Source organism: Myiozetetes cayanensis, unplaced genomic scaffold (assembly GCF_022539395.1).
Source record: "Myiozetetes cayanensis isolate MyiCay16 unplaced genomic scaffold, myiCay2020 scf2-11, whole genome shotgun sequence".
Taxonomy (NCBI): Eukaryota; Metazoa; Chordata; class Aves; order Passeriformes; family Tyrannidae; genus Myiozetetes; species Myiozetetes cayanensis.
The window spans coordinates 61,089,894-61,103,375 of record NW_026087411.1 but is presented as its reverse complement, the minus strand read 5'-3'; the positions used below and the strand labels follow the sequence as shown (position 1 = coordinate 61,103,375).

Sequence of the window (13,482 nt, the reverse complement as noted above, 5' to 3'; positions counted from 1 at the left end):
TCCTAAAACCTTTTTTATTTTAAAGACCTGTAAAAACCACTCATTTAGTTATTGTTTGATATCTAGAAAAAAAAAGACCAATCAGAACAGACAATTTTCTTACCTTTTTTTGACTATCAATATGACAACAAGGAGAAGTAGGATGAATACCAGAATTCCGGCACTTATTCCTGCTATTTTTACCACTCGATCTGTTTGCTTAGCTGGATCTGGAATCACCTCAGGTTCTTCTGTTGCTGCTGCTAAATGAATCAATAAAAGAAATTACTTAAATGTATAAGCACTAGAGACAAGAAAATAATTGTTGGTGATAATTTTCAAATATGTGTGTGACTTAATACAGAAGTCAAAATATAGATACATGCATCATGTGTTTAAATATCTACATATGTGTACATAGACATGCTATAAATTTCAATACATATGCCATACATTTGCAATACCAAATATACAAGCAGTGTTTATTAAACACTCTTTTCCAAGCCACGGTCTGCACCCTAAACTGTAGCACTTCTCCCCTTCACCCAATTTCAGTCCACCTTTGTGTATTAATTCACCTTGCAGCATCTGGTCTGAGATCTGCATGCTACTGGGAATTTTAATTCTCTAAATAAGGTCATCCACAAAGCCAAGGCTAAAGTCAGCAGTACTTTTATTTCTGTTTAAAGACCCTGAAAAAATCCCCAAAAACTGCTGTTCTACTGAGAGTTGAAACCACTCCATAACACAGCTGAGTGGGCTGAGGCTACAGGTTACAGCAGAGAAAAAACCAGAATATACATGAAAGTGCACAGCCATTCAGTCTGCACCTCTTTGCATCATAGCCTGCTGTACAAAAGATCAGGAACATGGTCTTTTCCAGCTTGATCAAAATATAAAAAAATATAAATCAGTTTCAGTCAAGGGTAAAATCCCATGAGATGTTTACTTGTGGAATAGGAAATGGCTCTCCTGTTCTCCAGTTCTGACTTCCTAAGGCTGTGGCCTTTTGTATACTCACAGGCATGAAATGGTATGTGTGTTTGCTCTCCCTCTGACCCTTCTCTCGCTCTCCACCCAGCATGCAGCAGATGCCACTTAACCTCTCCTCTCACAGCAGCTGCATGTGGAATAGGTACAAACTGTTGGTATCATCGTGTCTCTGTCATTACACAGAAAATGTCCTTTACTCTGAAACTGGGATGCTTCTCATCAGATCACCAAAAGAAGCAGAACGAAAAATGAGGTGAAGTCATAGTAGACTACTGCTTTGCTGAAAAACTGCTCCACAGGCCTTTCAGAAAGCCAGCGTAGTCAGTACTAGGGAAATTGGTATCTAATACTTTCTGGTTTTAATCATGTTACTTAGACTGTTTCTATTCAGGTTCCATGTGCAGGAACCCATATTAACTTTTGAGGGAAGGATTATGCTGTCATCTAAAACCAGTCTTTATTACTTGTTTCTGTAACTTTCATCTCAGCCGTATCTGAACCACTTACAACTTACCCTCAGAACAACCTTCTGAGTTAGGAACATGCTCTCTTCCAGGCACCCATGCAAGAGCTAGACAGACAGTAAGAGATCTGGCAGTGCTTTAATCATAAAACTTAATCATCATCATAAGACTTCATCATTATAATCATCTCTCTCACCTACAGCTTGAACTCTATTGCTGAGAAATGCTAAATGATTCCTCCTCTGTGTAAATACATGCCTGCATGCACACTTGAATACATAACCTGTGTGGACTCAATTCTATATATTTTGTTCATATTATGTGTTTGTTGAGGTGTCTTGGGTAAGAGTCAGGATCAGGTAACTGGCATGTGAATATGTAGCTGAGTACACACAACACATACACACAAGCTAAAATTAATGTCAGATACACATAGGATGCTGTCTAACAGAGGAAATGAGGGGCATGACTTTTGAGGTGAAACTGGGAGATGAAGGTATTTAATATTCTCAATGCTTAAAATGAATCAACTCCCAGTCCAACATTAGATGGGCTGGATGTGACAAATGCAAATGAACATTTGATAAGCAGCAGAGCCAAAAGGACAATCAGAAGAGTCAAAAGATCAATCAAAGCTAAATATAAATGGCTTTATATGCCAATGGGGAAAAAAAAGTCATGTTTGCTGTAAGGAGTACTGAGAAACAGCAAGGACTTGGGAAGGGTAAAGAGGGAGCATACAGGCAGTGGGATAGTCTCTCTGTCTGGAATTGTAAAATGTGAGCACAACTGGGCAGCTCTGACCTAACAAAGGTAAGAACTACTCAAGCTGCAAAATAACTAATGCTGGAGCACAAGATCTAGCTGTGTGGGTGGAAATTTAAGGCCAGGTCTTTGAGAGATTTCAAATTATGAATCAAAGGGATTAGATGTGAACTGAAGATACACTTCGAAATTTGAATGCTCAGAAATACATTCAATAGTACAGGCTTTGAGCCTTGATCAGGACAGTGGAATTTTCACAGGAACATTAGTGATTGAGAGAGTATAGAGGAAAGAATAACAGACCTGTTTCACACCTCTCAGAAGAAAGATATGACCCTTATAACTTGACAGAGCAAACTTCAATATAGGTGCTTCTCACAGTCATGTTTAAAATTATTGTGTGGTCACACTCAATGTTATTTCATTCAAAAAAGTTACTTTAGAGAAAGAACAATACACATCTCAGAAAAACTGAAGAAAAGGTTACTGAGGGAGTTTACTTATTTGGCTAACTTAAGCACAGGTGTTTTATTATACAGTGTGTAAGCAATGACTGGGTTTGTATCATCAATAACTTCAAAATGAAGCTCTCTGGCAAGTTTGTAGAACAACAGTGGAAAGCCAGGAGGATATCAACTACTTGTCCATTTGTTCTGGTTTCCTTACAGTAAAGGGTTAGAAGTAAGAGGCAGTAATTCATTCCAGGAACTTAAAGGCTGCTTATGAGATAAAGTTTGTCCCACTAAAAATGTACCACAGAGTACTAAATTATTTGAGAAAAATTATATTGAATAGTTATAGACTAAGCAAGTGTATAACCAGAGAATGAGCCTCCTGTATACCCAAAATGCTAAAATCTATTGGCAGAACAATACCTCTCTCCTCAATATCAACAGAAAAATTGCTTTGGACTTAAATTAAACCAGGATTATTATATGTATATTACCAGCAACAGACAATATATGCATTCTCTAGACTAAATGTTACATTTGGGGACTATATGAAAGCAATCATAAATATAAATCACACTGTAATCTATGCCTTATCTGTATGGGCATTGCATGCAATGAAGTATATTATTTTGAGGAAGCTATTGAATGTAACATAGAATCATTTAATGGAACTTACAAACTTGAAAGTATTTAATATTACTTGTGCTTTGATAGCTCAAAGTGTATTGCAATAAACATGTGCGAACTTACACATACACAGACAAAGGACAAAGTCAGAGAAACCTTGTGCCTATGTGTTAAACCTACATGTATGAATGAGTGTCTCCTGGCTGCTGATTGCACAAGGACTACAGCAGCAAGAGAACTTCTGCTTTCTCTACCCTCTTACGGGGATGTAGTTCTCTGAAGTGGCTCTTCTGTAGGCTGAACTGCTGGTTTTGTCAAACACAGTAACTCAACTAACCAAGGCTTCACCAAGGACAAATCTTGCCTAACCAACCCAATGGCTTTCTATGATGGTGTGACTATATCAGTGGACAAGGGAAGAATTACAGATGTCATCTATTTGTAAGCCTTTGATATGGTCCATGACAACATCCTAACACAACACCTCTAAACTGGAGAGATACAGTAGTTAAAAATGGAATTATTTTGATAATTGAACTAGTGTATATTTCTAAACAAGGCAAAAACGGTCTTAGATCATTTAAGTTACAAAGACACCTGCTTTACTAATTTCTAATGTTCATTTTTAGTAACATAATCCTGCAATCGTCTCTTATATATTGAACAGCAGACTGTATTAAAAGGTAATTTACTTATCTGAAAAAGAATCTTGCATGGTAGTATGAAAATGCATGCTCTCTTTGCTATTAATTCCTTTGGCCAGCCTTACTCTAATAGACCTTAATTTAGTGTTAATTTTTACAATACCTTTGCCTTGCACATTACTGTTTTTCACAATTTGATCCTATAAGTCTGAGATAATCCCACCATTTTCAACCAGTGCAAACTCACCTTCCATAAATTTGCAAGAGTTTCTGCTCTGAAACAGGGAGTTAACTACATTTTTTCCCCGTACAAGAATAGCTGCCTAAAGTGAAGATTTATGAGATAGACTGGGAGGAGAACACTGGATTTTAGCAACTTCTCTACTTGCCTTTCTTCTGAACTAATGAACAGTAGCAGCAATCACATTCCACAGTTCCATTCACAAAGTTCATAAAATAACTGGACCCAGTGATTCTGATGCTGCACATAGCCAGTAATAGTCACCACATAAGAAATCATTGTACTTGTTTTCATAGATACTAAAGGAGAATATTCAATCAGTTGCATGAAGCTTAGCTGTGAACAGGACTAAATCAGACTAGCATTGCTAACTCTCTCAGGGACAGTAAAATTCTAAACAGCTGATGAGGTACAGTTCATCTCACAATTTCCTGATGTACTTGATTCCTCTAAATTTTTTTACCATGTTTTTAATCAAACACACAAAAAAATCCAATACCCATTTCTAAAATTGAGCATATAAGTATTTACACTTAATTCTTGAAGTATACTGTTGCATAAGGAATGCAGTCATGGCACATATTGCTTTCCTGTCTTCTCCTTCCTTCTGTGGTTCAAAATTTACACACAGCCTTGCAAAATTGTCAGAGAATTTATGACACTCAGCACAAAATCTATTCACCTATCCTTTCCTAAGGAGATGGTGGAGGAATCAAGATAATGATATTCTACTTGTTCATCCAAACACAATTATTCAAGCAGAAAATTCTGGTAGGGTTTTGCAGAGCTGCTTGCATGGTACCACTTAGAGAACAGCCAGCTTTCTAAAAGACAGCTTTTAAATCAGAGGTTTTGAACAAGGTTTTAATACTTAACCTTCTCACCATACTATTTGACTCTCTTAGCATTCACAGCATTTTATGCTGGGTTTCCTTTGTGAGCAAGGGAAGAAACTCAGTTTTATGCATGATTAAAGCTGCTATTTTATTACACTGCATTTTCTTTGAATGTTAATTTCTGTTTATGGCAGATCTTTGAATTCTCACAAACTGGTGTTATTGCTGCATAGCTTGATATTCAAAATAGCTCTGCTGAAGATAATCAGTTCTGCACTTTTTGTTATGTGGCATTCAAAAACTTTTAATTAAAACTAGGAATGACATCTGAATGAGTTCAACATGGTAACATCAGGATAACATCATCAAATGAAACTGGAGGCAGCTGTGGAGATATGTCAGTCTACCACCTGAGAAAAGGGCTCATTGAGAAACTAAGAGAGGTTGTCCGACAAATATTTTCTTTTAGACTAGTCTGCCCCGTGTTTTATTCATCTACCCATAAAGATCATTCTGCCTCCATCAGTTTTGTTTTGTTACTGCTTTGCTGCAATGATAATTGCTGTGCAGTTAAGGAAATTTTTAGAAGTCGGAAATTTAATTAATAAATTCAAGTTCAGTGAGAGAAGATCTGTAACCACTTTTAACTTAATTATATTTAAAAGTCTCAGCTGATTCCATTTGATGAAAATATTTGAATGTACTTTTGCAGGGATTGGAAGATGGGATGTGCAACTTCTAGCAAACCACACACGTTATTAATGAGGTCTTACAGATATCCTCATGTGAGTCAGTTTGGTACACCAATTCTCTCTATTAAAGTTTATTTTTTCTCAGGTTGAAACCTGAAGATATATTTACAGGAAAAGAAATCTCTACCATTCTCCCTTTCCTACATCTTCTAAAGCGTTTCTGTCTTGGAGTACAGCTTCTGGGAGATGAAGGCATACCAGAAATTCACTGAGGTTTGGATCCATCTAACCTGTTGCTTCCAGGACTCTAAATTACAAATTTTTGGGGTAGTGTTATTAAAAAGAAAAATTGTATTTCACTATGAAGAGAAAGTGTGATTCCCTGAGCTGTGCTCTGAAGTGTCAGGTTCATCCTTGTCACCATGGTAACCAGGTCCATGGCTGTCCCAAGCAAGAGAGTTTAACAGGCTCTGATTGTGAAAAGGGGGGTGCCAGGCACCACTAGCCTCTTCTCTGAACTCGTTCTTGAAAGAGGAGGGTAGTGAGGTGATGTTTAGATAAAATCTGCTGCCATACTTTGTGCTGCAACATACTGTGCCCAACTTGTCCTCATGTGTGTCCCTCACTGGGGGAAAGGGGAGGTGTTATAGATGCTACCAGCTGAGCCTAACAGAAGGAGCCCTCAAGGCCCCAAAGATTTGTGATATTAAAAGTTAAGCCTTTGTATGAACAAAATTGTATACAACTGTTCTCTACATAAAAGGTCATTGCCGCAGAAATGGATAGAGCGATTGTTTCATGGGTCCCTGTGGTTCCTTCTGATAGCTTACATGCAAAAATGAAATTATTACAGCTTCAGGTTAACCTCTAGTCAGTCAGATTTGTGATGGTATAAGGAGCTGTAGAAGTTCAGCACAGGGAGTCCCACAGGTGGCTAGGCACATAAATATGGTACCAAGTAAACAGGTGACCACCTGCTTACACATCCTGCTTTCAGATAATGCACAAAAATAGCCTTAGCTTACGCTACTGGATGGTTTTAAAATGACAAACATGTAGTTTATAAATATTCATACACATTTTAATTAATCAAATGAACTAGCACAGCATATCTTGCCATGTAATAATGATAATGCTTCCTGGAATTCCAGCATAATATATACATTTTAAAGACCAGTTCCTGACTGATCTTTTATATATAATTATATAAATCATATACATAGATAGATATATAGTATTGTTAAGCCCTCACAAGTGTAGATATATGTTATTTTGATAAGCCATATGTAATAAAGAACCCCTCAATCCTGTTTCTACTGCTCTCCAAGACTTTCAGATCAGTCCATTGACTGGTACTACTTTGGTAGGAAACTATGAGGAAAACAGAATCAAGTGAACCAAGTGTCTGCTGCTATTAGGGTCTGAAGTGAAAATTAATGAGGACTTACTCTTGCAATGTTCCACTGAGAAGCAATTTAAATTCACAACAGCTACTCTGAAAACAGTAATGTCCATGAATTTATAACCAATTAGCAAGAAGTTGACCTTAATAGATTCAGAAGTATCAAGTGGAGAAACTGCTGAATCCGTTTGCCTCACTAGATGAGAAACCTTGGACATGAGCAGATGAAGACAGCCAGAGCAGGAACAATGCTGAGGAGACAATGTTCCAGCAACACTCTGCCCTGCTTCCACAGTCACATTGAAAGAGATTAGTGCCGTCAATGCATTTCTATTACACCTGCCACTAAGACGTACTTCTGGAGCGTATATTTTGCAGGCACTTGAAAAAAACAACAACAAACAACTTTCTTGAGCCATTGATGGGCTTCTTTCAGTAGTCAATACCGAAGCAAAGATCTAAAGATTCAAAGCAAATTTTTTCATTGCATGTGTACTAACAGACCTTGAAAAGGATACATTAAAAAACCAGTTGTAGAAATACATAACATGCATGCTGTAAAGTATCAAACTGAAACAATGAAACCTAAACCACTAATTCTTCCTGATTTTCTGGGAAGGGGTATTGGTTAAGAATGATCCCCTAACACTCTGATCCATCTGATCAGAAAGTTATTTAGAAATGACTTGTTGGATGGACCATTACCATTTCTTAAGGTCACTGTGATTACTTCTCTTATAATTACAATAGATCTGTTGTTAGACTTTTTGTAGCATTTATTCCTAAGAACATATAAAAGCAGCCAAGCAGACAGCATTTTGTTAATTAGATAATTTGTTAAGTTTGTTTGTTTGTTTGTTTTTTTGTGTTTGGTTTTTTTTTTTAGGAGGAAAAAAATTAACTTAGTGTTTGGCTACATTTCAAATCAATCAACTTTCAAGTTTTAGTCTGAACAAACCATCTGATTACACAAATGTGCTTTTAAAAATAAAGCCTCACTTAATGTTAGTTATAAAATCACAAGTATGCAAAACACTGCATTAAAAAATTACCTGGTTTTGACAATGACTCCTATATGGTTTGCTAGGTCATAATTAAATCTGAAAAGAAAATTACTATAAAATAAATGTTTGGTAACAAGTATACAAAATGCCTCATCTTTATGTGCCTTTCCACCAGGTAGCATTTAAGAAATTTAGCAGAGAAAGTACATTATAATGATCATTATCGTTTATATAAGTATATGACATGGTTTATAGGGAAAACTATTACTCTCAAATGTCTGAAGTTCAGTTTTGCTATATTTATTGAAAATAACATTCTGTAAATAACCTCTGCTAATTCAAGCAACTATAAAATTGCAAGTGGGAATTTACTGGTAGTGAAGGAGTTGCAGAGTTATTGCAGACCTGTGTAATTACACTGAAGGTAGCAGGGACAGCTTAACTCTCCTCCATCAGAAAACTGCAAACTCTCATCCCAAACAGTATTCACACTAGCTCAAAAATGAGAAATCACCAAAATGAAGAATTATCTTATATTAAATGCAGTGCTTATAACGCTGCGGATGGAATCAAAAGACAGAGGCAATGAGGAAGAACAGAAATAGTTTTCTTTATTCTTTCAAAAAACCAAACCCAAGCAAATTGCAGTTTACATAGTGCTAAATCTAGCCTTCAATAGCAACCATCAATTAATACGTGCCTTTCAGAGTGGCAAGAGGTGAGAAAGTACACAGAACCACCTTGAAGAAAACAAGTGGTTAATTATTCCTTCGGAGTTAGGTCCCAGTTTTTCCAAACATGCATAGAATAAATTTATACATAGCATATATATATATAGTTTATATATAATCTTTAATAGCACTCATCTGTTACTAGTATCCCAGATTATTACTGTCATGACTGCCAGCCTTCAGTATCTCGTTTCCTGTAAAATTTGGTACATTTTCAAATAGAGTGAAAGAGTAAATATAAATACTCTGAAAGAAGCAAAGATGCTTTCTTTCACATGAATTCTATTCTTCCATCTAGAGAAAGTTTTTGCAACTTCTTCAGTTATACAATACCTTAATGACATGATGCAGTGTCTGTAGGAGTCCACTGGGCTGGCTGGGAAACAACACAGGATGCACTGGTGTGCAACAGCAACACTCATGGCAGAGAACTTTTTTTCTCTTTAAATCCTTGCCATGTGAAGAGCACCCACCACCAGAAGGTTACATGGTTCAAAATTCTTGAGGTTCTCCTGAACTTTTTAGCGCTAATAGATGTCATAAGCAGCTGGCTGTCTAGGGGCATGAAGGAAAGGCAAATATCCTCTTCCAAACCAATGGGGGGCATCACCCAGCTGCACACTGCAGAAGGCTGCAAGTACTATCTCAGCTGTTACCCTAATTGTGCAGTTGCTCCCAAATCTGCTTATCTAAATACATCTGAAAGGTTTTATGTCAGCACTTGAAGCTAGGCCACATGATTTTGCATGGAAACATCAAAGCAGTGGTGCTTATCCATGCTAGTCTAGCAGGTGCAATGCGAGGGCAACAGCCTTTAGCTGGCTCAGAGCTTGCCTATCTTCTGCTACACCAGCCATTTCCAACAAAAATATGTTAACTAAGCCTTGAACCCTGTGTAAGAAGACACAAGACTGTCTATGGGCTAGTTTACCACATCTGATATCTAGAAACATAACCATAATGGCACTGCAACAACATGCAGGTAATGCAGTGACAACTGTATGAAAAACACATCGATGTTCACAGCTCAGGGTTGATTGCCATTGACTACTGAGTTCAGATCGGGACCTGTAATGACATTAAAAGCCCTTCATATTGTGTCATTGCCTCTCTCTCTGCATATTTTTACATTATTAATATGTCAAAGAAACTTTCAAGCATTAAGAAGAGATGACAGTCCTGTAGACTACAGGACAAAACATGCCTGCAAGAAAGAAGACAGTTAAAGTGTATTGCCACTTTCTGAACCTCTATCTCTACTTTTTCACTTTTTTTTTCTTTTAATACTGAAGTTTTCATACCTTCAAACCTCACACTAATTACTCTCTCTCTCTGAAAGAGATTTCCATTACTCAAGGACTGTGATGAGGATGGGGAACCAGGTGTAATGAAGAGTCTCCATGATTAAAGTTACATGAACCTTTTATATCTGTTATCATACTGGTTCATAAAAAGTAAAGACAAATCAGCTTTTAATTTCACATAGCACAACTCTGACAGAAGACAGCCAGGATGTAGGAATAGCAGTAAAGGGCTGTACAGTATGCAGAACTAAAAGGTATAAGTTTGAAAGCGGCTCTGTTGCCCCCCTAGCTGCATTTTACAGGTTGTAGAGCAGTTGGTTGTTTTTATCCAGAGGATGAAATTAGCTGTTTTGTATTAGATATGCCTTGAGCTGCTGCTTTCTCAGCTAGCTTCTCCAGGAAAATAAAACTGTATCAAAGGAAAAAAAGAATATATCTAACAAAAGCTTCAAATTCACACAGAAGGAAAAACAAATGAAGCCAACTACAACATGCAAATATTGTATTATGATTTATGTAATGGATTGCTGGAAAAGAAGATTACTGTACTGGTATTTATGCTTTAAATCTGGTTTTAGGGTTTTCAGTCAGTTGTGATCTGATTAAAATGTGCCTGATTTGGAGGAGCAAATCATCTTAAACTGATGGAGTGCCAAGAACTCTTGTAGATGAGGTGGCAAAAATATCTATCCTGGGATCCTGAGCTATGTCTATCAACAACCAAAAGAAAATTTGCATTCTAAAATGAGAAAAAAAATTGAATTAACAAGGACTGACATGAAAACAATGTGCTCTAGTGTTCAGAGACGCAGGCTAAGACACACCTGTATGTATCTCATATACATTGTCCCTTTGGCAAAATGTGAATTGCAATTTGAAACACACATGCCACTCCACGCTGTGAGTTCCCATTTATAAGCAGGTATTACTGACCATACTGAGCAAAAATGGCCTTTCATCTTCTTAAGGAAGGGAAAAATGGCTTTACTCAGTGACTAAGTGGATACAACTGTAATGAATGGCTCATTTCAGCTTCTTATTCCTTAAGACCCAGCCAATGTGGTCTATCAGATTTCTTAGACAGCTAGCCAAGATTTTCCAGCTTGGATAGATGGATTCACCCTGAATCACCAGCACAGAAGATGACTTTCAGATGACTTGAATAACTCTCATAAATCAGATGTACTGTTATATTTCACTGTTATATTTTAAATAATGTTTGAAAAGAAACATACAGATGGGAAACATATTAGCAAAGCAATGGAATGACAATATCTCCAGATAAGACCTTATCTTGCCTTATTCTGGTGTAATAATAAGACCAGTAAGTACTACATGAAAACGTAGTGCAATCTGATATGATCATGCCTGGTACTTACAGAATACTGCAAAAGTACATACAAAACTGTTTGCATACTTCAAGCATTTAAAAAATAGAAAATGAAGAATAATAATGTATTTCTGAAGCAAATATTAAACAGCTTGGTACTACATTAAACTTCACATGAAATCTATAAAAGCCTTTTTAGATCACTAGGACACACAGCTAGACAAAATGCTGAAAAGGAAAAGTAACAAATAAAAATGAAATTTGATCTAAAATTGCATATATCTAATTTGTTTTCAGTGTGCACTAAATACAAACATTAGAAAAATCTCTAGTATTAAGGGGAAACTTTGTTATCTCACTGATCATACACCTACCATACAATGAACACAAAAAAGAGACCTAGCAGTCTTTCAGTTTTGTAGACCCAAGGATTTTACTTGGTGTAAAAATAAATGGTAAATTCTGTGCTCCCAATCTTACACCAATCTCGATACATTTACACTCAGCTACATGTGATATTCTTCATGGAAAATAATTCCCTCTTCTTTAGCCTGCAAAGACAAGTGCAGCACCTGGTGTTTGGGATGGCAACACCACGGTACTGCCTAGGAATAGAAAGCAGCACTGCAGAAAACAAGGAAGGAAAGAATTATCTTATTGCTGTCTTCAGCCCTGTCATGGGTGGATGGATGCTGAAGACATAGACAGACTCTGCTCAGGGAGATGCACAGCAAAAGAACTAGGTGCAACAGACATGATTTGCAATGAGGGAAATCCCAAAGCAGATAAAATGAAGAAAAACAAAAGAAAAATAACAATGAGGGTGGTCAAACACTGGCAGAGCTGCTCAGAGAGGTATCTCCATCCTTGGAGGCATTCAAAACTCAGCTTGACAAGGCCCTGAGCAACCTAACTTAACTTCCACTGTAGATTCAATCAAGTTGCACTTGCTCTTAGCAAGGGTTTGACAAGACAATCTTTAGACATCCTTCCAACTTGAATTATTGCAAAATTCCTACTTCAGTTATGAAGACACTAACTGAGACTCTGTTTTTCTCATTGCTCTAAGTAGTCATTATTGCCTTGTCTTCATAATAAAATAAATACATGAAACAATATTCTCTGGAATGCAGGGAATGCAGTCTTAACTTTGTATTTCATCCAGTTTCAGTATTTCACTTAGATTCAAGTTTGAGGCTTTCTTCTAAGGCTGTTGCAATTTCAAAAACAACCCTCTAAGATTCAATCAGTGCTGGCTCCTAGGCACTTTTTAAAGTTGACTGTAGCTATAAGCATCTGGAGCCAAGGATTTAAGGAAACAGTTCATGCCTTGCTTTGCCTTAAGATTCTCAGTGGCAACTGATTGCCTATAAAGATGAAGATTGCACTTCAGGTCCTGCCTCTCAACCCAGCAGAGAAGATACATTATATAAGTTAGTCCTCCCTTACCAGAAAAAAAATCTTGATCAGCTGAAGTGTCATTAACTGAGAAAGGGGATAGAAAGCACCCTTTTAAGCTGCCATTGACATGGCTACATATTAGGTAAAAAACCTCACTGCCTATAGCATGTGATTGCTTTCCTCCCTGGAAATCCTCTCTCCTCATTTGCTCCCCACTGCCTAGGGGCCCCCTGGAGCTGGAGAAATGATGTTGTAAGATAGTATGGGGAGATAGAAGAAGGGTGATGCAGAGTTTAGTGGCAGAGAGATAGTTTAGGGTTAAAGGAGTTGCCCTAGGTCTAACAGGAAAATGAAAATGCAAGAGATATGGCAAGGGAAATGAGAGATGAAAAAGTAAGAGAGCCTGGAAAAAAGATATGTAGAACAACCACAACACAATGGAAAAATAAATGGACTATTAGGAAAATACAAAAAGAAGGAAAAAAACCCAGTAAAAAGGGAAACAGCAAAAGAAAGTGTGACATACCAAAAAAAAAAAAAAAAAAAAAGACAGAAGAGAGAAAGGATAATGGTTGATATAGAAAACGTTTAAAATTCTTTAGTGATAGAAATAAAAG

At 37.0% G+C, this 13,482-nt stretch overlaps 1 protein-coding gene across 14 annotated transcripts in view; it reads right to left on the bottom strand.

Moving 5' to 3' along the window:
- The window catches only part of PTPRK (protein tyrosine phosphatase receptor type K), a 393,483-nt gene that overhangs the window by 37,332 nt on the left and 342,669 nt on the right, over positions 1-13,482 (bottom strand). For 9 of the 14 annotated variants that reach the window (XM_050315975.1, XM_050315960.1, XM_050315963.1 and 6 more), the window contains exon 14: positions 104-242. In XM_050315975.1, coding sequence (XP_050171932.1) covers positions 104-242 — 139 coding nt within the window. The remainder of the gene's footprint in view (positions 1-103; positions 243-13,482) is intronic. The other 5 variants (XM_050315961.1, XM_050315968.1, XM_050315970.1 and 2 more) reach the window with 1 other exon arrangement.